Source organism: Amphiura filiformis, chromosome 7, assembly GCF_039555335.1.
Source record: "Amphiura filiformis chromosome 7, Afil_fr2py, whole genome shotgun sequence".
NCBI classification, from domain to species: Eukaryota; Metazoa; Echinodermata; class Ophiuroidea; order Amphilepidida; family Amphiuridae; genus Amphiura; species Amphiura filiformis.
This window is the reverse complement of record NC_092634.1, coordinates 6,723,655-6,748,541: the sequence shown is the minus strand read 5'-3', so window position 1 is coordinate 6,748,541 and position 24,887 is coordinate 6,723,655. Positions and strand designations below refer to the sequence as shown.

Genomic DNA, 24,887 nt, shown 5'->3' with positions numbered 1-24,887 from the left:
AATTGTCTCAAGTATATATTAAACTTTACTTTCCCCGATTTTCAAGGAAATCTGATGAAAGACCTCGTCGTACAGGAGCACTAAACACCGCAAGGTATTCCCAAAATCTCACTCGATTTACGGCGAAATACACTGACATGCACCCCGTGTCATTAAAATAGCGTGCTATAGATGGCCCTCACTTAATAATAGAAAGTCCGATTGACTTGGCTCAAACGGTATTTCCTAGAAATACTTTGCCGGATTCTACTCTCTAAAAAGGAATCTGATTGGTTACAAAATGCCGTCGTACCAAAGGAAAAACCATACCCTCTTCCGCACAGCCCTTCTTAGTGTGTTGCGTGGTAATGTATGCATTGTGCATTGACCTTGAACGCCTCTGTACACACAGCGTGCACACACTGGAGTCAAGTATAATTTATTTAAAGAGACTTTCATAGGAAAACTTTTCCATATGTGTGCTAATTCCATTTGAAATTCATACTCCTTCCACAGGGGTAGTGCAGATTTTACAAAAGGATTACAAAATATGCATCCAAGAATCTATATTTTATGGAGAGAGTTTTAATAATACAGAGGATGTCCATGCATTAAGCTTGAAGGGAAATACCTGTAATCCGATATATTTTGTTTACATGAGTGAAGGTGTAAATGGGCGCATTTGTAGGGGTGAAATTGGGATGGACAAATGAAAATTACTGTTAATCAGTTCTTTCTCAATCATGTTTTGCATTCAAATTGGACAAACTTCTAAGTGGCTAGACCCTTGCCCCTATGAAAGACCAGACCAGTTATGCATCTGTATTCAAGATTACTCTTTTCTTTCAAACATTCACAGTTAATGCAGAGACTCAATGAGCAGAGGATCAAACAAGAGCAAACACAACAAAAAGAACAGGTGAAACAAGAGAGAGAAAACCAACAGGAAAAGTTGAGAAGTAAATTTGACAGGAATACCAAGAGAGAATATCTGAAGGTGTGGAGACACAAAGCTGAGATGATTAGGAGTGCAGAGATCCATTACAACAGGGTGATTGCATTGAGGTAGGATACTGAAGTCATTTAAAGCCATAATGTACGATCTTATAATATGAAATAGGTTAATTTTTTTCAAACCTGATTTTTTTGCATATTTGCAATGTTTACACATGTCCCAACTTGCCCCTAAATGGAATCGGCCAAGTTTGTTGTCTTTGTAGGTCAACAGAGCAAAGTTCGACATTTAAAAATTCTGATAATAAAAATTATGTCCTCCCATAGAACTGCATGTTAAATGGCCAAAATAACCAGTGGGGTTTCTTTCACTTTACCTTGTTATTTCAGCTTAAAATGGACAGCAACCCTTCCCGGCAGTTATTACTAATATTATTTCAACATTTTGAATAAAGAATAACAAAATTAAAATTTAACAGAAATCGTACATTAAGGCTTTAATCCTTTAATTTATCTGGGGTAAAATGGGAGATGAGGTTGTCGAACTGGTCATACACCTCTAAGTTAAAACATGTCAGTGTAATTATTTTCTAATCGTTTATTATAATATGAAACAGGTGCTTATCTATGTGGTCATCATGGACAATTGAGAGACTGGAACAGAAGGAGAAGTGCAATATAATGCAGATGAAACGCAGCAAAAAATTGGTAAGTTGTGGCAAGGTAATTAATAAAAAAGAGCAGTGATTTATAGTGCACTACACACTAGACGTTGCTCCTCAGCACACTTTACAGGTTGTCGCTGACCACTACGCCCCCCCCCCCATCATTCCATAAACCATTTAACAACAATTCAGGGACTTTGCAGCTTCAAGAGCCTACACCCTAGACATTACACAAATGACCTTCGCAAACAGGATCAGCTCCCCGCGTTTCGTACGGGTTACAACGAGACAATTAGCAGTAAGTTCCTTGTCCAGGGGAATTTCAAGCTAACTCAAATTTCCATATGAGTGTGCTAGGCACCGCCAGGGTTCGAACCTGCAACCTTGTGCACCATAGTCGAACGCCTTATTGATTGAGCTAGCCTAACTTGAATATGTTTGTATGTCAAAGGCAATCTTGCCAATACCTTTAGAGCATGAAGTGTGATATTGAGTGGTAAAGGAAATAATAAACTACGCAAAAAAAAGTTTCTTTATGGTTAGGAAATTTACCCACTATAAAAATCTAGCAACCAATTTTTGTACGTTTGCTCAATAATCGCATGCGGGTGATCGTCCTGCGCATTTTGACACCTCGATCACTACTCTACGACACTCCTGAGAAAAGATATGAATGTTTAAGTAACACGAGGTCGAAAATGAAAATTGCAAAGAGGCCTATTCAGCGGTTTTAGAGCTGATTCACTGATCCAAGACGGTTTCATTATTCCCGCCTTTTAAATTTTAATTTAAAGCATTTTGCTTCATGCATGTTGGATAATCCTTTGCTTATTATGCAGATGAATGATCAAAGACAAAGGTGAGTGGGTACTAAGACATTTACGTTTTGAGAGATGGATTTGGAAAAGGGATTCAAAACAGGTCATGATTACAGCTGCATTCCTGGAAACAGAAGGAATTGAGACACTAGAACATAACATAACATAGAGTGGCCCTCCAGAAGCCCTGATCTTAATCCTTTGGAGAACCTTTGGGATCAGTACAAGAAACGAGTCAACAAGAAGATAAAGGCAGATATAACTCTGGTGGGATTGCGTCGCATCGTTATCAACGAGTGAAACGGGGTTGAGCAAGGTAACATTCGACGCCTCATTAGGACCATGAGACGCCGCGTGGCTGCTGTAAGGAAGCCAACGGTGGACACCCAAAGTATTGAAAGACGGGTAAAGAAAGAGATTAATCTCAAGTGAAGTTGGAAACGGCAGTATGATGCCTGAAATGTACTCAGCAATTAAACAAAAAATGTTATCTGCATGTTTGTTGTTTTTTGTGTTCTTTTATGCTGAAAACTTGAATAGCCCTCTTTGCAATTTTCATTTTTCGACCTCGTGTTACTTAAACATTCATATCTTTTCTCAGGAGTGTCGTAGAGTAGTGATTGAGGTGTCAAAAAGCGCAGAACAATCACCCGCATGCGATTATTGAGCAAACGTACAAAATTATTGGCTAGATCTTAATAGTGGGTTAATTTCCTAACCATAAAGAAACTTTTTTTGCGTAGTGTAGTACTATGCCAAACCCCTGCACAGCCTACACAAAAGTGTGTCAAAGAGATCAAGAATTATAAAACATATAAAGCCTTTACCGGAAGGTGTTATGCTTCCTGGGTGTCCATCCGTCAGTCAGTCCGAGCCTGTGAGCATGAGTTTTCGGAACTGGTGATGTGACTTGGAAAATTTTCTTTTACTCACTATTGACGGTTTCCCCTATCATGGTGGATAGGTATCTGATGTATCCCGACTGTAGAGGGTGTATTCTCAGTCAGGAGAGGATCATACACATTACTTAGGTAGTGAGTGGGTCCCCTCGTCTCTGTTGAAGACATTTGGGTCCTCGTCATCAATAGTGAGTAACAAATTCTTACTGTATATCAACAAACCTGATGAATTAATTTGGTGCTATTGAATTGAATATACTTTTTGGCTCAGTGGATCTCTACAAGGTAGAGTATTAGTATTTACTAGAATACATACTTCTATTGTATCCTGCTCCATCTGGTTGTTCGGTTACATTTTGAACAAAAAGAGGATAGGTAACAAAACTGATCAAAATGATTTTGTCTTTTTGTTACAGGCTTTCAATCACTGGAGACTCCAACTGAGTAAAGTACAAGCAGCAGATGATCTGTATATCAAATCATTTACACATCACTTGAAAACAACGCTACAAGCCTGGCATACATGGACATGTAAGCAACGTCAGTATCATGAGGCAGAGACTGTTGTGATCAAGCAGAGAGAGAAGAAGATATTACAGGGGTCATGGCAGGTATGGAAGGCAGAAAAGGACAAGATGAAGGAAGTGACAGACATGGCTGATAATAATTGTGTGGGAAGGTAAGGATGGGTTTCTTTCAATATGATACATAACATCACTGAAATGACAAAACATTGCTCTCTTGAAATTTTAACATCAAGAAATCTTTTATATCACTTTGATACAGTCATAACTATAATAACTCCAAAAGCAAAGAAAGACACAAATGTGCAAAAACTTACCGCACAAAGTTTCTTTTGAAATGGCATGATGATCAAAAGCAAAGACAATATAATTGTACAAAGCATGGCAAAAATTAAAATAAGTGCCTGTCATTATCAATGGACACGGTACCGGGAACTCAGCGGGGAGAGTGTTTTGGGTTGATTAAAAATAGTTATTATCACTCGGCTGAAACAGAAGGCAAATTCTTCCGTAGGCCTATGTTGTAATGAATGGCATGTTTAATGAATGTGTTTGTTTTCCTTGATTTTTGTTGTTGTAATTTTTCAGTTTGTTTATAATTTGTTTCAGCATTTCCCCAAAATAAAAAGGTAGAACTCCGTCAAAAGTCAACTTGTCATTTTCCTTGCAGTTATTTTTTATTCTTTAATTAGGGATGACCATCATAATTTCATGTTGCCCCTATTGCTACAAAAGATTGTTTTCTGGAAAGAACTCATCAACAGAAGTATTTTGGTGGTTAAATGGTCAAAATCGGTCAAAAACTTTTCGAATTATGAAAGATTTTCAAAGTTTCCCATTCTGACCGGTCATTGGAGCGAAATAAATTGACAAAGTCTAAATATAGCAATGTGAGCAAAATTGGTATAAGCATATATTTATACCCGCATGCAATAGCATGCAGGGTATCTTCCCATCCTGTGGTTTCTTCTCCTCCTCCTCCTCCTCCTTTTCCTCCCATCAAACACATCATTCTGTCAAGGCTAGCGCTAAAACTACAAGGGCCCCAGGTCCCATATGTGGTACACTTATGGGCCCTACCCGTAAAGTGCCTTTTGCCCATCTTGGCCCCAGAGGTCAAGGTCACGGGCCCCAGGGGCCCAAATGTGAAAATTCAAAGCACGCCGTTTCTCATCAAATGAAGCAGCCTCAGGGCCCTGAGTTGGTACACTGATAGCCCTAGGGGTACTCTATATTTACAAATATACAAGAGCCCCATATGTTATATATTATTGGCCCCAGGGGCCCAAATGTTAAAATATGGTGCAACAGATTGACAAGTCTAGCTCTATAAGTATAAGATGACTAGGGCTCATATGTGGCATATGTATGGGCCCTAAGTTGTAGATGTGCCTTTTGCCCATTTTGGCCCCATATGTACAAGGCTAGGGGCCCCAGGGGCCTAAATGTTAAAACAAAGGGCCGGCCGTTTCTCAGCAAATAAAGTAGCTACAGGGTTCAGATTTGGTACACAGATAGGTCTTTAGTATTATATTGTCATATGTATATATAACCCCATATGTCACATAATATGGGCCCCAGGGCCCCAAACGCTAAAACATAGGGCCGGCCGTTACTCAGTAAATAAAGCAGCTACACTGCCCAGCTTAAGTCTACTGATAGCACTTGAGAATTATACTTAAACGTAATTATGTATATGGGCCTCATAAGTCAAATATTATGGGCCCCAGGGCCCCAAATGTTAAAACAAAGGGCGGGCCGTTTCTCATCAAAGAAAGCAGCTCCCGGACTCAGAATTTGTACACAGATAGCACCTGAGAATTATATTGTTACTAACACCCACACACCCATCCACCCCACACACGTGGGACTAAACAGACAGATCGTATTATCATAATTGGAAATACCAGCGTGAAGCGTTAAGGCTGTTCCCGTTAAATTACATACCCATTGGCTGCCCCATTTAATTTACACACTCCCTCTGAAATGTCCCCCCAAAAGGCTGTTCCGTTTAATTTACATACTCCCTCTGAAATGGCTGTTCCATTTAATTTACATATTCCCTCTGGAATAGTTTCCCCCTAATCATATTGCATAGCCTCACTGTGAGTAAGAGAGACTGACAACAGCAACCTATGGAGAGTAAGAGAGACGACTCACCTGGGAGGGGACTTTTACAATTTCTTTATTTTAAGTGCTACGACAGTGCAACCTACATTCAATTAAAGCTTGTGACTTGGACTTTCACTTTTTACACATTTTCTGCCCAATTGGACGACTATTTACAATTTCTTTATTTTAAGTCCTCAGCAAATAAGGACTATAAGTTTGGGTACACCGATAACATGCGGGTATAGCCGTATTTGTGTACAAATATATAGCCTTCTAGTTACCTTTTTATATTTCTTTATTTTAATATATATGCAAACATGAAACAAGCATATTGTGAAAGTATCAAAGGGTTTCTTATGAAATGGCACTTTACTAGTCAATAGCATTAAGTATTTCTTCAAACCGAAGCACTGAAATCATGCTTTTGGAAAACATTTGCCAAAAATCATCCATAATGGCCAAAGTGGCACAAAATCAAAAGTCCAGGTGAACTTTTTTTCCACAACAATATACACTACACATAAGAAAAATACTAATGTACTACAAGGGATTTTCAACATAGGAATCCAAATAATCAAGTACCAACATGCACAGCTTTGTCTTGATATCACTTCTGGGGTTTTAACAAAATGTTTAACCTCTATTGTGATTGGCAGCAGCATAAGGTATCTCTTTGATAGCTGATAATGCCCAGCCATTCAGCAAGTGGCTAATAACTGACCTTGATAGGCTTGAATGAATACTGTCATGTGCTACAAACCATCACACTCCAGGGCCTGGTCACTCCATATGCTACAGGGAGCACAGTACTTTAACAATGGAGTGAAAGACTCATTATTGATTTGGCGCGTATTTTAAAAGTACGGCTCCTGTGCGTGTATAGCAGCAAGTCAGTGCAGATGGTATAAATATAAGAAAATGTTTAGGGTTGAGATTAGGTGAATAATACAACAAATGAGCACAAAACTTCACATTTATGTTCAGAAAGGTGTCTATTTAACATGATTCGAAAGGTGTTTGGAAATTCCAAAGGGAAGATGGTATTTAATTTTTAACTCGAGATCTACTTGTCCATTTTTTAACCTTTTTACAGAGGGTATGATAGAGGTAATAACGACAACTCTGCCAAATTACAGCTCAGTAGGTCAAGGTGTTCACCTGATCTTATTCATCTGAATATTTTGTGCCATTCTGAGCAGTGCTGCACTGGGCCACTGGCAATTAAGCACACTGTGGCGATGGACCAATTTTGACTCACACTTACAGAAAAACCAAATAAGTTATGATGCTGTAATTTGCAGGATAGTTACAAAACATAATTGGCATTAACATCTCCAATTTTTACAGAAAAATTATGACAAATAAAAGAACGAGCTCAATTTAGAAATGTCTGTGCAAGCAGTGCACAGTTGAGCTCCCTGCATGTCTATGGGAGTGTTCTAATCAAGTTGATGGTTCATTGGTCATCCCTACTTTAATTTTCAAAAATGTTTGTTAGTTTTTATTATTTCAGCATTTCCCCCAAAATGTCACAAATAAAAAGGTGTGTGGAATCCCCTGAGCTGACTATTAATTTTGCAGTTTGAACATTTTTTTTTTTTCATTTTTTTTTGGTTTCTATTTCAATATTAAAAAAAAAAAAATCACAAATAAAAGGGGGTATAGAACCCCCCCCCCCTCCCTCAGAGCAGACTTTTAATTTTTCTTAGTTTTAACAAAATCAGTTTTTGTTAGTTTTTTATAATTGATGGGCTCAATATAAAAACGACCTATGCCACATTTTGGTAAACATAGATGATGCTGCTGAAAAATGTTAAGGTCGCCAAAGGTCATCATTACAAACATGAAACATGAATATAACTTGGTAAAGTTGTAAATCAACATTTTAAGATGTGAAATTGTTATGTATTGTATTGAAAATTCGCACACAAAAGTTAAGTTTTCTTAAAATAACCCAAATTTGGGATATGCTGTTTTTTATATTGAGCCCCTCAATTTATTTCAGCATTTCCAAAAAGTTCACAGCATATTTTGCTTTAAGTTTGCAACTGAGATGCCTTATCCGTTTTCTTTCTAGTATCATTTTCATTATGTAAAAAAAATACAAATGCAGGTACCTGCAATAGTGTGAAATTAAATTAACAAAATACAATATTAACCCTTTATATGCCAACAGCGAAGTAATTAACTTCTTGTGTACAATACCATGATATTGTAAAAATGGGTGGTCTTAACCCTGTTACATTGCGGAAAAAATTGGACAAAAAAATTCGGGGGATTTTCTCCAAAAATGAACAGATAAATTCATCAAGTCTTTGGCATTCTAAAAATGAATGCTTTTATTTTCTTTAGACCAACAATTTAGCAGGTCTGAGGCCCAAAAGTTTCCATAATTCCAGGGTTTAAGTGTCGAAAGACAAAAATTATAACACAGTGGCCTATGGGGCACTGTAATACCTGTACTTGCAATATTTAAACAGATATCTAGTGCTATGAAAAATTGTATTCAAGTAACGTAAAAAAATACCACTCAAAATATTATCACAATTATCCTCCCTCAATCTCTTGAAAAGAGTACACAGCCGCAATAAATATTATTCCTTAAATTAAAAAAAAATCCGACTTGAAAGATTTATCCTTTTAGTACAGTTGATACTGGTTTTATAGATGAGTTGATGGATGACATCATACTAGTCATATTTACTTTCAAGACACTCTGTTGTTTAACACAAGGCTAAATATTAATAATACAGTAATATCTATAGCAGACCACATGGAATCTTACTTTTCCTTTCTATACAGTCAATGTTATTGATTGTAAGCAAGTTTGATGGTAAGCATTGTTGGCATTGTTTGATTTGAAACCAAAGTTGATGCAAAACAAAATCAACTTTCTCCATGTAGACTTTTGTCCAGCAGTTTTTATCTCAACCAACTGTACAGTATAGGCATACTAAATGTAAACACATTGTCACCTCATCTATAAGTCAATATTCTTGCTTTTTACAAGTTACTCTTCACTTGTAAGTTGTACTTCATCTTCTCAATAGCAATTGTAACCAAATCACCAGGAAGCTGTGGGAAGTATTTGGCATAGAGACCTTCAAGTTCTTCCTTAGATCTAATCTTAGTCTTCTCAATTTTCCCTTCATCATTTTCATGAAGTAGGCTGGTACCCAGGATAGCTAACAACTTCTGCCCAGGATAGGCAACTGCACGCATCAGCTGGAGAAAAGTGACTCCCGGCATAGGAGGGTTCTGGGTCACATAGTGCTTGATCATGTGATCTCTGAAGTACTCAATTTCCCTTGGCTCTAATGTGAAAGTCATAAACTTCTTCCAACCATCTATTATGATGCCCTTTTCATTTTGGGGTGCAGGTGAATACTGTGTATTAACCTTCTGCCACCAACTGATTTCTTCTCCTTCCTTGACAAATTTATAGACCTGGAAACCACATCGGTACACAGGTGATTCCTTGTCAAAATCCAGTGAAATAGCTTGGAAGAAAGGATCTGTTGTGCCAACATCAACATAGTAATTATCTCCAGTCTTCACTAAGTTTTTAACAAGAACTGACACATGGTCATGGACATTATTCATCTTTATGTCACATGCATTGAGACAAACCTCAAAACCTAGTACTTCCAGAAGATGCTTCATGAAGACATTATTATCATAACACATGCCTCCATGAGTACTTAGCATTTGTGCCTTGATGTCATCCATTGTAGATAGATGTTGATCTTTGTCTGTCCTGGATATTACAGTTATCGATTGGAATGGAATCTTCTGCCTGTAGATGTTAATGATTTCATCCAGAAGGGCAATTTTATCATTGATCAGCTTTTCTTGGACAGAAGTTACCTTCAAAATGTATTTGAGGAACCACAGGGCTTCCGTCTCTGATAGCATTGTCATGTTGAACTCGGTCGTAATCTGTCGCAGGCTTTTACAACATTTGAATTTGGTAGTCATGGTATTACAGATCAATGTAAATCCATTTAAGCTACACCTGGATGAAAGTACACACCTGGTTCATTTATGTCAAGTTAATGGTATTATTATTAAATGTTAGAAAAAAATTCAATTTTGCAAAGTTGCATAATATATGCACACATGAGCCTGCAATTTCATAAAATTAAATTAACTAACATACATTATTAACCCTTTATATGACGACAGCAAAGTATTTAATTTCTTGTGAACTACAGCATGATACTCTAAAAATGAGCAGGACAACTTGAGCCTTGCCATCTACTGACCTCCTAAAAAATTATTAAAATACTAGAATGTCCAAAATTACTATGATAATTAGGTAATTTTTGCTGAATTAATAACAAGTGTAGTTCTGGGTTGTGGGATATTAAGTGGCATTTGAAATGACACAATATTCACTAATTTGGTGCATCTATCAAATACAAGGGACTTTGCGAGAACCCTTATGAATACAAGAAAGTGTAATGATGATGCAGAAGCATGTTGCTTCCTTGTGCTATACAAGCATTAGTACAGAATACACATATTCTTTATTTGAAACTAAACTATATTTAAAATAATATTGAAAGTAATAATATATAGCCATAAAAATAGGAGTAATGTAATTATATAATAATTGTTTTAAAGGAGCATTTTGTGATCCACAGACTCGGACCACCCACCCCCCCCACCCCAACTTTACTCCAAAACAATGAGGTTTTTATACCATCAGAAACCTAGAACACAGAATCGGTAATTTGATGGGAATTCATACTATCAAATCCATTTTTGGTGACATACCTTGTTACAGTTTCATGCTGCATCAGACTGGCAGCTAGAAGATGGTACAAAATGTTTGGTAAGAAATAGTTTCCGTCATCTCTGTTCATGGTGTCTGTGAGTGATTGTTTTTCCTGTGACCGAGTATAAATTTTGTGTGTTTTCTCCGCTTCTCCTTAATGTTCTTTGAGACATGTTCCAAACAAGCGTGAAGTTTCGCCAATGTACGACTTGTTACATAAATTTTTTCGTAGATACTTCCCAAATATTTTTGCCCAGCTTCTAGCGCCACCAGTAGCGGCAACTTCAGGAAAGAAGTACATGTAGGAGCAAGGTTGCCAGTCTGATGAAGTGCTGCATAGCATGAAACTGTAACAAAGTATGCCACCATAAATGGATTTGATAGTATCAATTCCCATCTACCAGTTGTTATTTACAATCCAGATGAACCCAATACAACATACAGATTTGGTCGTTTGACATCGTCCAATTTGTACTTTCTGAGTTGTGACAAGAAAGAAATTACAACATAGTGGCCTATGGGGCACTGTAATACCAGTACATGCATTTATGCCTAACTCACAAATTCAATGTCTGAATCAACTGAAATTTTTTAAATAATCTTTTTTTCATGGATGCTCAATCATGTAATGCCCTATTAAACTGCCATCAAATTCAAATTATTTCTTTAAAAAAAATCCAATTTGAAACATTTTTCCTTTTTATACAGTCGATACTGGTTGTATAGATGAGTTGATGTATGACGTCACACAATTACATTCAGGACACCCTATTTTGTTTCACTCAAGGCTAAAGAATACAGTTGTATCTATGGCACACCACGTGAATATTTTCAAAACCAATATGTTTGTGAAGATTATCATTCATCAAGGTATAATATTATATTATCCAGGTATAATAAAATTTAACTCTTAAGGGGTACTACACCCTGCCCAATTTTGTGCCTATTTTACATTTTTCTCAAAAATTATAGCGCATTGGTGACAAGTAAGATATGTATATTATAGGGGCAAGGACTACAACTACTGCACTGGAAATTTTATTTCAGCACAGACAACAGTTGTGGAGTTACAGTCAAAATGAGGAAAACCAATATTTGATCAATAAATCAATAACTACTTGCCTTGAGTTGCTGAATTTTTAGGGAAGTAGTTGTAGTCCTTGCCCCTATAATATACATATCTTACTTGTCACCAATGCGCTATAATTTTTGAGAAATATGCAAAAATAGGCACAAAATTGGCCAGGGGTGTAGTACCCCCTTAAAACGATTCAATAAATAAAACAGTTGATAATATATTATGATTATGTTACTTTGTATTGGTATACTTTTCTGATAAACTCTTCACTTTTTTAAAGTTATACTTCATCTTGTCAATAGCAATTTTAACCAAATCAGCAGGAAGCTGTGGGAAGTACTTGGCATAGAGACCTATAAGTTCTTCCTCAGATTAAGTCTTAGTCTTCTGAATTTGGCCTTCATCATTTCATTTTCATAAAGTTAATTTAATCTTCACTTTTCAAAGTTGTACTTCATCTTGTCAATAGCAATTGTAACCAAATCACCAGGAAGCTGTGGGAAGTATTTCCCATAGAGACCTGCAAGTTCTTCCTTAGATGTGATTTTAGTCTTTTCAATTTTCCCTTCATCATTTTCATGAAATAGGCTTGTGCCACGGATAGCTAACAACTTCTGCCTAGGATAGGCCAGTGCACGCATCGACTGAAGAAACGTCATTCCAGGCATGGGAGGGTTCTGGGTCACATAGTGCTTGATCATATGATCTCTGAAGTACTCAATTTCCCTTGGTTCCAATGTGAAGGTCATATACTTCTTCCACCCGTCAATTATGATGTCATTCTCACCAAGGGATACAGTTGAATATGACCTATTGACCTTCTGCCACCAACTGATCACTTCCCCTTCCTTGATAAACTTATAAAACTGGAAACCACATTGATACACTGGTGAAATTTTGTCAAAATCCAGTGGGATGGCTTGGAAGAAAGGATCACCTACACCTACATCAACATAGTAATTATCCCCAGTTTGAACCAAGTTTTTGACCAGAACAGACACATGGTCTTGTACACCATTTAGTCCTATTTCACATGCATTGAGACAAACATCAAAACCTAGTGTTTCCAGAAGATGCTTCATGAAGATGTTGTGATCATAACAAAGGCCTCCTTGTGTGCTGAGAATTTGGGCCTTGATGTCATCCATTGTAGATATACGTTGATCTTGGTCTCTCCTGGATATTACAGTTATCGATTGATATGGAATCTTCTGCTGGTAGATGTTGATGATTTCATCCAGAAGGGCAGCTTTGTCATTGATCAGTCTTTCTTGGACAGAAGTTATCTTCAAAATGTCTTTGAGGAAGTAAAGAGCTTCTGTCTGTGATAGCATTGTCATGTAGAATTAATCAATCTGTCGGAAGGACAAGTTTTCACAACAGTTCAGTTTGAAGTTGGTAGTCATGATATTATGGATCAATTTATATCCATTTTATTGACTTATTATTATTTTTACTTGGCTACAGCTTGATGAAAGTAACAGCTGGTTCACTAATGACAAGTTAACAGTATTATTTTTAGTATGTTAAAAAAAAACTCAATGCAGGCATATTATGCACACAGATGCTTGCAATTTCATAAAGTTAAATTGACTAAAATATATTATTAACCCTTTATATATTAAAAAAAAATGTTGGTGATTTAATGTGTGCTAAGCATCAGCACACTTCAACAATTATTCCGCTGCCATCAGGATATATCAGAATCATTTCTGCTTCACCATGTCCGCAACTGATGTGCAGGGTCTTTGTGTGAACCTGTATGAATACAAGAAAGTGTAATGATGATGCAGCAGCATGTTGCTTCCTTGTGCTATACTAGCATCGGTACAGAATACACATATTTTATTTGGAAGTAAAGGCTGTGTTCACATTACACAAATGTAGGTTCGTACCTGGGTATAGTCTGTCCACATAGAAGTACAAACCAAATCTGTGGCATCAGGGGTCGAATGCGACGCGACGGGTTAAAGAGCGTGGTGCGTTCGGCAAGTATAAATCGCGCAGCAGTTGGCGCACCAAAGAAGCATTGCGCTGAAATAATTATTCTCATACCTCCAGTTTCCGAGGTCTATTTACTTTGTACTTCGAGGTGGACAGACTGTAGTAATGTGATCCACATTGAATCCACATTGATCGACAGTCTGCTGTCCTGTCCTGTATTGTTCTGTGATGTTTTGTTCTCCCCCACCATCTCTCAATATATCCCTCATTATGTAAAGACCACATGAATCTTTTCAAAACCCAACTTGCAAAACCTTTGTTGTTAATTTGTGATATGTTTATGAAGGTTAACATTCATCCATTCATTTTAGTCTTCTCTTTGTTTAACCGGTCAGTCCGGGCAGACACACACTTGGGTCCTGATGTGACCAGGCTCAAGCTCAATTTTAAATTTTATACAGTCGATAACCTTTATACAGTCGATAATATAATACGATTATGTTACTTTATTTTGGTATACGTTTCATCCAATAAGTTAAATCTTCACTTTTCAAAGTTGTACTTCATCTTCTCAATAGCAATTTTAACCAAATCACCAGGAAGCTGTGGGAAGTATTTGGCATGCAGATCTACAAGTTCTTCTTTAGATCTAATTTTAGTCTCAATTTTCCCTTCATCATTTTCATGAAATAGGCTTGTGCCACGGATAGCTAACAACCTCTGCCCAGGATAGGCCACTGCACACATCAACTGGAGAAATGTGATTCCAGGCATAGGAGGGTTCTGGGTCACATAGTGCTTGATCATGTAATGTGAAGGTCATATACTTCTTCCACCCGTCAATTATGATGTCATTCTCACCAAGGGATATAGTTGAATATGACCTATTGACCTTCTGCCACCAACTGATCACTTCTCCTTCCTTGATAAACTTATAAAACTGGAAACCACATTGATACACTGGTGAAATTTTGTCAAAATCCAGTGGGATGGCTTGGAAGAAAGGATCACCTACACCTACATCAACATAGTAATTATCCCCAGTTTGAACCAAGTTTTTGACCAGAACAGACACATGGTCTTGTACACCATTTAGTCCTATTTCACATGCATTGAGACAAACATCAAAACCTAGTGTTTCCAGAAGATGCTTCATGAAGATGTTGTGATCATAACAAAGGCCTCCTTGTGTGCTGAGAATTTGGGCCTTGATGTCATCCATTGTAGATATCGTTGATCTTGGTCTCTCCTGGATATTACAATTATCGATTGATATGGAATCTTCTGCTGGTAGATGTTGATGATTTCATCCAGAAGGGCAGCTTTGTCATTGATCAGTCTTTCTTGGACAGAAGTTATCTTCAAAATGTCTTTGAGGAAGTAAAGAGCTTCTGTCTGTGATAGCATTACTCCAAAACAGGTTTTTATACCATCAGAAACCTAGAACACAGAATCGGTCGTTTGATGGGAATTCATACTATCAAATCCATTTTGGTGACATACCTTGTTACAGTTTCATGCTGCATCAGACTGGCAACCTTGCTTGTTCTTCTTTCCTGAAGTTGCTGCCAATGGCAGCTAGATGATGGTACAAAATGTTTGGTAAGAAATAGTTTCCATCATCTCTGTTCATGATTTCTGTGAGTGATTGTTTATTCTGTGTTTTCTCCGCTTCTCCTTAATGTTCTTGAGACATGTTCCAAACAAGCGTGAAGTTTCGCCAATGTACGACTTTTTCGTAGATACTTCCCAAATATTTTTGCCCAGCTTCTAGCGCCACCAATGGCAGCAACTTCAGGAAAGAAGTACATGTAGGAGCAAGGTTGCCAGTCTGATGAAGTGCTGCATAGCATGAAACTGTAACAAAGTATGCCACCATAAATGGATTTGATAGTATCAATTCCCATCTACCAGTTGTTATTTACAATCCAGATGAACCCAGTACAACATATAGATTTGGTCGTTTGACAAAAACATCGTCCAATTTGTACTTTCTGAGTTGTGACAAGAAAGAAATTACAACATAGTGGCCTATATGGCACTGTAATATCAGTATTATGCATTTATGCCTAACTCACAAATTCAATGTCGGAATCAACTGAAATTTTTTAAATAATCTTTTTTTCATGGATGCTCAATCATGTAATGCCCTATTAAACTGCCATCAAATTCAAATTATTTCTTTAAAAAAAAATCCAATTTGAAACATTTTTCCTTTTTATACAGTCGATACTGGTTGTATAGATGAGTTTGTGGATGAGGTCACACACATTCAGGACACCCTATTTTGTTTCACTCAAGAATACAGTTGTATCTATGGCACACAACATGAATATTTTCAAAACCAGTATGTTTGTGAAGATTATCATTCATCAAGGTATAATATTTATATAATATTGAATGGCTTTGAGTGTGATACAAGAATATTTTTCTATCGAGTGCAATATATTCTTGTATCACACGATGATAAGCCATTCAATATTATTATTATTATTTATATCAGGCTTTTGCTATGCGGTAAGATGAAAATTTAAGCTTACCTAGCCACGGGTTTGACCAATGTGTATTGTAAATGTAAGCTTACCTTTTGACCTTCTTGTTTTCTGCTCTTTACTCCCCAAAGACAATTTCGAATAATTATATATATAGGTTTATTTGTAGATGTGGATTATATTTCCTAAGGTTATCATCATCCAGAACTGCCGCGAATTAAGTTTGTGATTTTACTTGTTTAGGCCATACAGTACGAAATCTCCTGTGAGCCATTACGGTGTCTGTAATGTATTGTTGTGCTGTTGTATCATGATGCGTGTTGGTGCTGTCACTATGGTAACGCGTACGCGATACGCGCACAATATTCAAGAAATATTGTATTGCATCCGGGTATTTTGAAAATATTGTAAAATATACAGTTTTATTGTATCGCTCAAAAGCCTGATATAAATAATAATATATTATCCAGGTATAATAAAATTTAACTCATAAAACTATTCAATAAATAATACAGTTGATAATATAATATAATATGATTACATGTATGTTACTTTGTATTGGTATACTTTTCTTCGAGTAAACTCTTCACTTTTCAAAGTTGTACTTCATTTTGTCAATAGCAATTTTAACCAAATCAGCAGGTAGCTGTGGGAAGTATTTCCCATAGAGACCTACAAGTTCTTCTTTTGATCCAATTTTAGTCTTCTCAATTTTCCCTTCATCATTTTCATGAAATAGGCTTGTGCCACTGATAGCTAACAACTTCTGCCCAGGATAGACCACTGCACGCATCGACTGAAGAAATGTGATTCCAGGCATAGGAGGGTTCTGGGTCACATAGTGCTTGATCATGTAATCTCGGAAGTACACAATTTCCCTTGGCTCCAATGTGAAGGTCATATACTTCTTCCACCCATCAATTATGATGTCTTTCTCATTTAGGGGTGCAGTTGAATATGACTTATTGACCTTCTGCCACCAACTGAACTCTTCGCCTGCCTTGACAAATTTATAGACCTGGAAACCGCACTTGTACACAGGTGATTCTTTGTCAAAATCCAGTGGGATGGCTTGGAAGAAAGGATCTGTTGTGCCAACATCAACATAGTAATTATCCCCAGTTTGAACCAAGCTTTTAACAAGAACGGACACATGGTCTTGTACGCCATTTAGTCCTATTTCACATGCATTGAGATAAACATCAAACCCTAATGCTTCCAGAAGATGCTTCATGAAGACATTGTGATCATAACAAAGGCCTCCTTGTGTGCTGAGAATCTGATCCTTGATGTCATTCATTGTAGATAGATGTTGATCTTGGTCTCTCCTGAATATTACAATTATCGATTGGTATGGAATATTCTGCTGGTAGATGTTAATGATTTCGTCCAGAAGGACAGCTTTGTCATTGGTCAGTTTTTCGTGGACAGAAGTTATCTTCAAAATGGCTTTGAGCATTGTCATGTAGAATTCATCGATCTGTCGGAAGGACAAGTTTTCACAACAGTTCAGTTTGAAGTTGGTAGTCATGATATTAGGGATCAATTTAAATTCATTTAATATGACTTGTCATTATTTTTACTTGGCCATAGCTCGATGAAAGTAACAGCTGGTTTATTCAATACAAGCATAATATGCGTACAGATGCTTGCGATTTCATATATTATTAACCCTTTATATTTCGAGAGTAAAATATTTAATTCCTTGTGTGCTACAGCATGATACTGTAGAAATAAGTAGGAAAACTTGAGCCTCAATATCTACTGGCCTTCCATTAAAAATACTAGAATATCAAATATGACATAACGTGTGTAATTTGGTAATTTTTGATGAATTAATAACAAATTTAGTGTGGGATATGAAAGCAAATGACATTTGAACTGACATACATTTCACTAATTTGGTGCAGGCATCAAAACAAAGGGTCTTTATGTGAACCTGTATGAATACAAGAAAGTGTATTGATGATGCAACTAAACTACATTAAAAACATATTGAAGATAATAATATATATAGCCAAAATATAGGAGTAATGATGTTATATAATAATAGTTCTAAAGGGAAGTTTTGTGATCCACAGACTCAGTTCATCCCCACACTTTACTCCAAAAGACCTGAGTTTTTATACCATCAGAAATCTAGAACCCAGATTTGGTTGTTTGATAAAGACATTGTTCAATTTGTATTTTCTGAATGTGGTCAGACAGAAATTACAACACAGTGGCCTAGGGGGCACTGTAATACTGGTATATGCAATTATGATTAACTTGCAAATTCAATGTCTGAATCAACTGACATTTTGGTTTTAAAGAAAATCTAGAATCATGTAATGTCCCTTTAAGACAGTTAAACTGTCATCAAAGTCAGTTTAGATATTATTCCTTAAATTTCCAATATCATGTCAATTTGTTTAGCCAAATAGAATAATCGTTTAAAAACAAAAATAAAATCCAACTTTTTCCTATCCCTTTTTATACAGTCAATACTGGGTGTATAGATGAGTAGATGGATGATGTCACATGTTAACATTCAAGACACCGTTTGTTGTTTTACACCGGGCAAAATAATACAGCAGTGTATATGGCAGACCACATGAATCTTTCCAAAACCCAACTTGCCAAACCTTTGTTGTTAATTTGTGATATGTTTATGAAGGTTAACATTCATCCATTCATTTTAGTCTTCTCTTTGTTTAACGGGTCAGGTCGACCATATACACACACTTGGGTCCTGATGGGACCAGGCTCAAGCTCAATTTTATACAGTTGATAACCTTTATACAGTCAATAATATAATATGATTATTATTTTGGTATACGTTTCATCCAATAAGTCAAATCTTTTCAAAGTTGTACTTCATCTTCTCAATAGCAATTTTAACCAAATCACCAGGAAGCTGTGGGAAGTATTTCCCATAGAGACCTACAAGTTCTTCTTTTGATCCAATTTTAGTCTTCTCAATTTTCCCTTTATGATTTTCATACAGTAAGCTTGTGCCACAGATAGCTAACAACCTCTGCCAAGGATAGGCCACTGCACACATCAACTGGAGAAGAGTTAGTCCAGGCATAGGAGGGTTCTGGGTCACATAGTGCTTGATCATGTCATCTCTGAAGTACTCAATTTCCCTTGGCTCCAGTGTGAAAGTCATAAACTTCTTCCAACCATCAATTATGATATCTTTGTCATTTAGGGGGTCAGTTGAATATGACCTATTGACCTTCTGCCACCAACTGAACTCTTCACCTTCCTTGACAAATTTATACACCTGGAAACCACACTTAGAGCGTGTTTCTACAGGCGCTCCGCTAAGTTACCGCTAAATGGATAACGGTATCTTACCGTTATCTTGCCGTTTAACCTGCTGTTTCCACAGACAGGTTTTGCCGTTGGCGTGTTCATACCGTTTAAGCTGAATGACGTCATGTGATGTCCCTCTACCCTAACATGCCTAATATTGGTTTTAGTTATATTTGCATCGTACCAACAAACATGTTTTAAAAGTGTATTTTGTCATACCTTTTACTGTATGGCCAGAATCTTGTATCGTAGGCCTAGAATTAATGGTAGAATGGATTGTTTAATGGTTGATTACTGCTTAATGATCACTTTTCTTTGTTATAATTTGCAAATCAACAGAAAAGTTTGACACTTTATACAGTTTTTCACTATTTTGTGGCATTTACAAATTTCCGTGAGCGAACCCCGAATTGTGTGAATGTTTCCGTTTTTCCGTATCACAGAGAAATCGTTGCTTTACATAAATAGTTTGGACTTGTTAAATGTTGCCCAGGCTGTTATTAAGGTTTTTATCATGTCGTCTTGTTGATTAACAGCCATTTTGCCTGATTTTGCTCAATAAACGGCAAGTTACCGCTTAGGTCTGTTTCCACAGAAAATCTACCCGCTTCGTCATCGGCAAAAACCTACTCCAACGAGGTTTCCGTTGGCGTTGAAAAGGCGTTGAAAAAAGGCGTTGGAGGCTGTTTCCACAGGAGTGGTTAACGCTTCCATACCGCTTCCAAAACGGTATTTGGCTCTGTAGAAACACGCTCTTATACACAGGCGATTCTTTGTCGAAATCCAGTGAAATGGCTTGGAAGAAAGGATCTCTTGTACCAACATCAACATAGTAATTATCCCCAGTCTTCACTAAGTTTTTAGCAAGAACTGACACATGGCTACATACACCATTTAGTCCTGTTTTACATGCATTGAGACAAACATCAAAACCTAATGCTACCAGAAGATGCTTCATGAAGATGTTGTGATCATAACAAAGACCTCCTTATGTGCTTAGAATTTGGGCCTTGATGTCATCCATTGTAGATAGATGTTGATCTTTATCTGTCCTGGATATTACAGTTATAGATTGATATGGAATCTTCTGCCGGTAGATGTTGATGATTTCATCCAGAAGGCCAGCTTTGTCATTGATCAATCTTTCTTGGACAGAAGTTATCTTCAAAATGTCTTTGAGGATGTAAAGTGCTTCTGTCTAGGATAGCATTGTCATGTAGAATTCATCAATCTGTTGGAAGGACAAGTTTTCACAACAGTTCAGTTTGAAGTTAGTAGTCATTATATTAGGGATCAATGTATATCCATTCAATTGATGTGTCGTTATTTTTACTTGACTACAGCTCGATGAAAACAACACCTGGCTCACTAATGACAAATTAACAGTATTATTTTTAGTTTGTTAAAAAACAACAATAAAAAATCAATGCAGGCATAATATGCACACAGATGCTTCCATAAAGTAAAATTGACTAAAATATATTATTAACCCTTTATATTTCGAGAGTGAAATAATTTATTCTTTGTGTACTACAGCATGATACTGTACAAATGAGTAGGAAAGCTTGAGTGTCACTATCTACTGGCCTCCCATTAAAAAACTAGAATATCAAAAATTACATTTTTGGTGTTTACAATGAATATAATTTGGTCATTTTTGATGAATACCGTCAAGCAAAATTTTAAATATGTGGACAAACTCAAAAAAATAGAAATCCTTGATTCTTTTAGCATGGAAAGGGTTTAGGGGGACATTTTAAAAATGACATTTAAAAGTTGCATTTGGCCTGTTGGCATGGTAACGGACAAAACAAATATTAGTCGAAAATGACCAAAATTTACAATTTTCATTTTTGAAAAAGGGCAAAGTTTGGGCGAATGCCACAAATATATAAGATGTGATATAATTTTTTAATTTTTTTCTTCAGATAGGGGCATGCTTTGGTAGTCCTTGCAAATGAAGAAAGAGCTTGTCACTCTTTTAAAAGATCCTTTAATTTTAAGTAGAAAAAACACATTTTGGGCAAAATTGTAAATGTCATTTTACCCCAACATTGAAGGGGTGTAACTGTAAAGAAGAAGTTGATATTTTGTAATTGTATGGTGGCATAGCTAGAGTGAACCCTTGCTGACAGATATATAGTTTCAAAAATTGGGGTCTCAACTTCTAAAGAAGTTCTGGCTTTTTAAACGTACCAAGTGTTTGAAAAAATGTGTATTTTTAAGGGAATTTATGGCAAAAAAGACAAGTTTAAGCTTAAAAGGATTGTGTTTAAATAACCGTAATGAAATAATTATTGAATATATTTCTATTGATGAAAAGATTAAGTGACTTCTTAAATTTGAGTCTCAGTTTTAAATGGTACAAACAAGCTATATTATACATACAGGACTTTTAAGCATGTTAAGCAGATTAGTCAGATCGCAGCGCTATTCAAATACAGATAGAGGGCAGCGCTTGGAAGACAGGTTGCTTTTAGCATCAGACAGCTAGCTACCCAGTACAAACAACAGAGTTCACCAACTTTACGAGAACACCAATCAGGGGCTGTGCAATAATGATAAGCCCTGTAGGAAGGGTAAATATGGGGGGGGGGGGTGTCCAAGAATTTTTGGCAACCCCCAAAAAGGGGGGAGCAATTTTTGGCAGGTCAAATGAACCTATACCATGTATACCATGGTTCCTAGCCGTAGGTTTTTGTAAGTTTGCCACTGCTTTAAGCATCAGACAGCTAGATACCCGGTACAAACAACAGAGTTCACCAACTCTACGAGAACATCAATCAGGGGCTGTGCAATGATGATTTGCCCAGGTTTTTGTTTGCCATTGCAAGCTAGGTGGTGGCAATGGACATTGGAGCACATTTACAGGGCCAGGGTGCGTGCAGAACCTTGAAAAGCCAAAAAAGTGCTTGAAAGTACTTGAAAATCAAAATGCCTTTTCAAGGCCTTGAAAGTCCTGGAATTTTGTTGAAAAGTCCTTGAAATTTATGGAAAGTCCTTAAAGAAAAAATGTGCTGAAACAATAAAAAATTATGTTACAAATAAATAAGAAAAGAAGTTTGGAAATAAATCTGTCTTGTAGGCTTATATATTTTTCATTTTGTCGTCTATACACATTTTCAAACTATTTTTGGACTCATATATTTCCAATTTTAAAATGAAAATTCCTTAGAACCCTGACTGGATGACTCGACTAGATAAAGGTACCCATTTAGCATGCATGTTGTCAAATTTTTATCTTATTGAGAACACCTTTTCATGCCCAAAATTGATGAATTTTGTCCATTATCGGACCAGCATGTTATATGATTGTGTCGGTTTTGCGTTCAAAAACTCATCTCTTTTTCCTCAATGAATATTACCCAAGTAAGAAGTATGTCATGTGCATTAAGGAACGATGACATTTGAGATGATGCTGGACTGATGATGCTGATGATGTATAGGCCTATATGTATACTCTAATATCAAGTCATGTTTAAGTGTAAATGGAAACAAACTTCGGTCAAAGGTTTGATATGAACCTTTTAGCTGTATCCTTTGGCTTTGTGTAGCCGTCGTTGTGAACATGGGGGTGGGGTGGGGGGTGGGGGAGGTTGGGTGGGGGTGAGTGTGTGTAGGCCTATGTATTTCCTTTGGGATAGGCCTACTATTTTAGTTCAATTTGTAGTGACATCACTCTGTATGTTTAACATACCAAATTTTACAAATTACTCTTATCATAAAATGTATTCTTCAGGCACATTCATTAGTACCCCCCATGTGGGCCCCCTCCCACATACCCGAAGAGGGGTGGGGTCAAAAATTGATGAATCATTGTTTTTATATTGTGCATTATATATATCAATTTTAATCATTTAGGCCATATTATTAGGCCAAGAAATCACTTTGAAGAATGTCTCTCATGTACAAAAGTATAGGAAAGTGAATATTTAAAACCACTTTTTAGGATGAAGGAAGCATTTTTCAAAAAAGTCCAAAACAGGTTTTTATGTCAAAAATTGTCTCTTTTGGGGTGCTAAATCTGCTAAAATGTTAGTCGTCCTGAAATTTTAACCAAAAGCACACTGACCATCAAGGCCCAGGATGGGGTGCCAGTTGGTGGGGGTGGGGAGGCAGTGGATGCAAGCACAAATGGTTAATTATTGTTTTATTTTTCTGCTTCACATATATCAACGTAAGCCATATTGGTCATGTAATAAAGCCAGAAAAACATTTTTTAAGAGTGTCTCTTGTGCATAAAAGTATAGGAAACTCGAAACTTTAAAGCATGTTTTCTGGAAGAAGGAAGCACTTTTTATTAAAAGTGTAGAACAAGCCAGGAGCTTTGAAATGTTCTTTTTACCCTCTGACTTTGGCTTCGGGGGGCTTCGTCCCCTCAACCCCCACCAGGGCTTCGCCCCTGGACCCCGGCCGTAGTCGTGGCGCTTCGCTCACTCTGCTTCATAAGTGTCCCTATTTCAAGTTTTCAAAAGTTGGCAGGTATGCACTGGGCTGCTGCGACTAGACCACTGGGTATTTTTCTACTTTTTTACACACACCTATCTCTGGGTCGTTCCGTTCAAAGGTACTTGAAAATTAATTTTTGGGTACTTAAAAGTCCTTGAAAAGTCCTTGAATTTGAAATAGAGGTGGCTGCACGCACCCTGCAGGGCAGACTATACTACAGACACGCTCTGATAAGGGCTTAGAAAAACAGTGCAGAAATGTTCAAATATGCCAAATTCTTTCCTCACTACGCTTGCATTATACATGTACATCTAGACCATTATTATAAGGTTTGCAAATTGGGAACTCAAACATATGTCATGTGGGGGGGGCAAAGATTTGTTTGCAGGCCGGAAGGGGCAAGCAATTCTCTTTGGCACGCCGTTTGGAAGTTTTAAGCTTAGCCCTCAACATCAGGAAGCATGTAAAGTTTCATCTCCAGCAGATGGATCTTCAGGGAATTCAACATCAGAAAATGTTAACCAAGAAACATTTGAAAATCATCAACATCATGAACTATGTGCTGCTTTTAACATCAGGCAGCTACTAGTACTAACCCAGTACAATCAACAGTGTTCACCAATTCTACGAGAACACCAATCAGCAATAGGAAGTATGTGAAGCTTTATCTTCAGTAGATGAATCTACTAGCTACGGTGGATTCAAGAGGTATTGCAAACGCTATTCAGTTACCCAAGGAAACATGTACATCGACATACATAAAGCATTGAAGCATTGACGCTATATAGTAGCTCACATTCAGTCAGGAAAATATGACAAAATTACAAACATCAAAATTAAAAAGCCTTCTATAGCCAAGATAAGAGGAAATACAAACGGACAGCAATGCATTC

At 36.9% G+C, this 24,887-nt stretch overlaps 3 protein-coding genes across 3 annotated transcripts in view; 1 reads left to right on the top strand and 2 right to left on the bottom strand.

The window, feature by feature from the left end:
• The window catches only part of LOC140157592 (uncharacterized), a 120,052-nt gene extending 116,054 nt beyond the window's left edge, over nt 1-3,998 (top strand). Inside the window, exons 20-22 of the mRNA XM_072180831.1 lie at nt 839-1,044; nt 1,551-1,641; nt 3,732-3,998. Of these exons, the coding sequence (XP_072036932.1) occupies nt 839-1,044; nt 1,551-1,641; nt 3,732-3,998 (564 nt within the window). The remainder of the gene's footprint in view (nt 1-838; nt 1,045-1,550; nt 1,642-3,731) is intronic.
• Nucleotides 3,999-8,954: 4,956 nt separating this feature from the next.
• On the bottom strand, nt 8,955-9,872 carry LOC140157591 (arylamine N-acetyltransferase, pineal gland isozyme NAT-3-like). The gene has a single exon (XM_072180830.1). The coding sequence runs from the start codon at nt 9,870-9,872 to the stop codon at nt 8,955-8,957; it is 918 nt and encodes a 305-aa protein (XP_072036931.1).
• Nucleotides 9,873-12,211: 2,339 nt separating this feature from the next.
• LOC140156235 (uncharacterized) lies at nt 12,212-13,223 on the bottom strand. Its single transcript, XM_072179233.1, has one exon. The coding sequence runs from the start codon at nt 13,147-13,149 to the stop codon at nt 12,244-12,246; it is 906 nt and encodes a 301-aa protein (XP_072035334.1). The 5' UTR covers nt 13,150-13,223; the 3' UTR covers nt 12,212-12,243.
• Nucleotides 13,224-24,887: the final 11,664 nt, after the last annotated feature.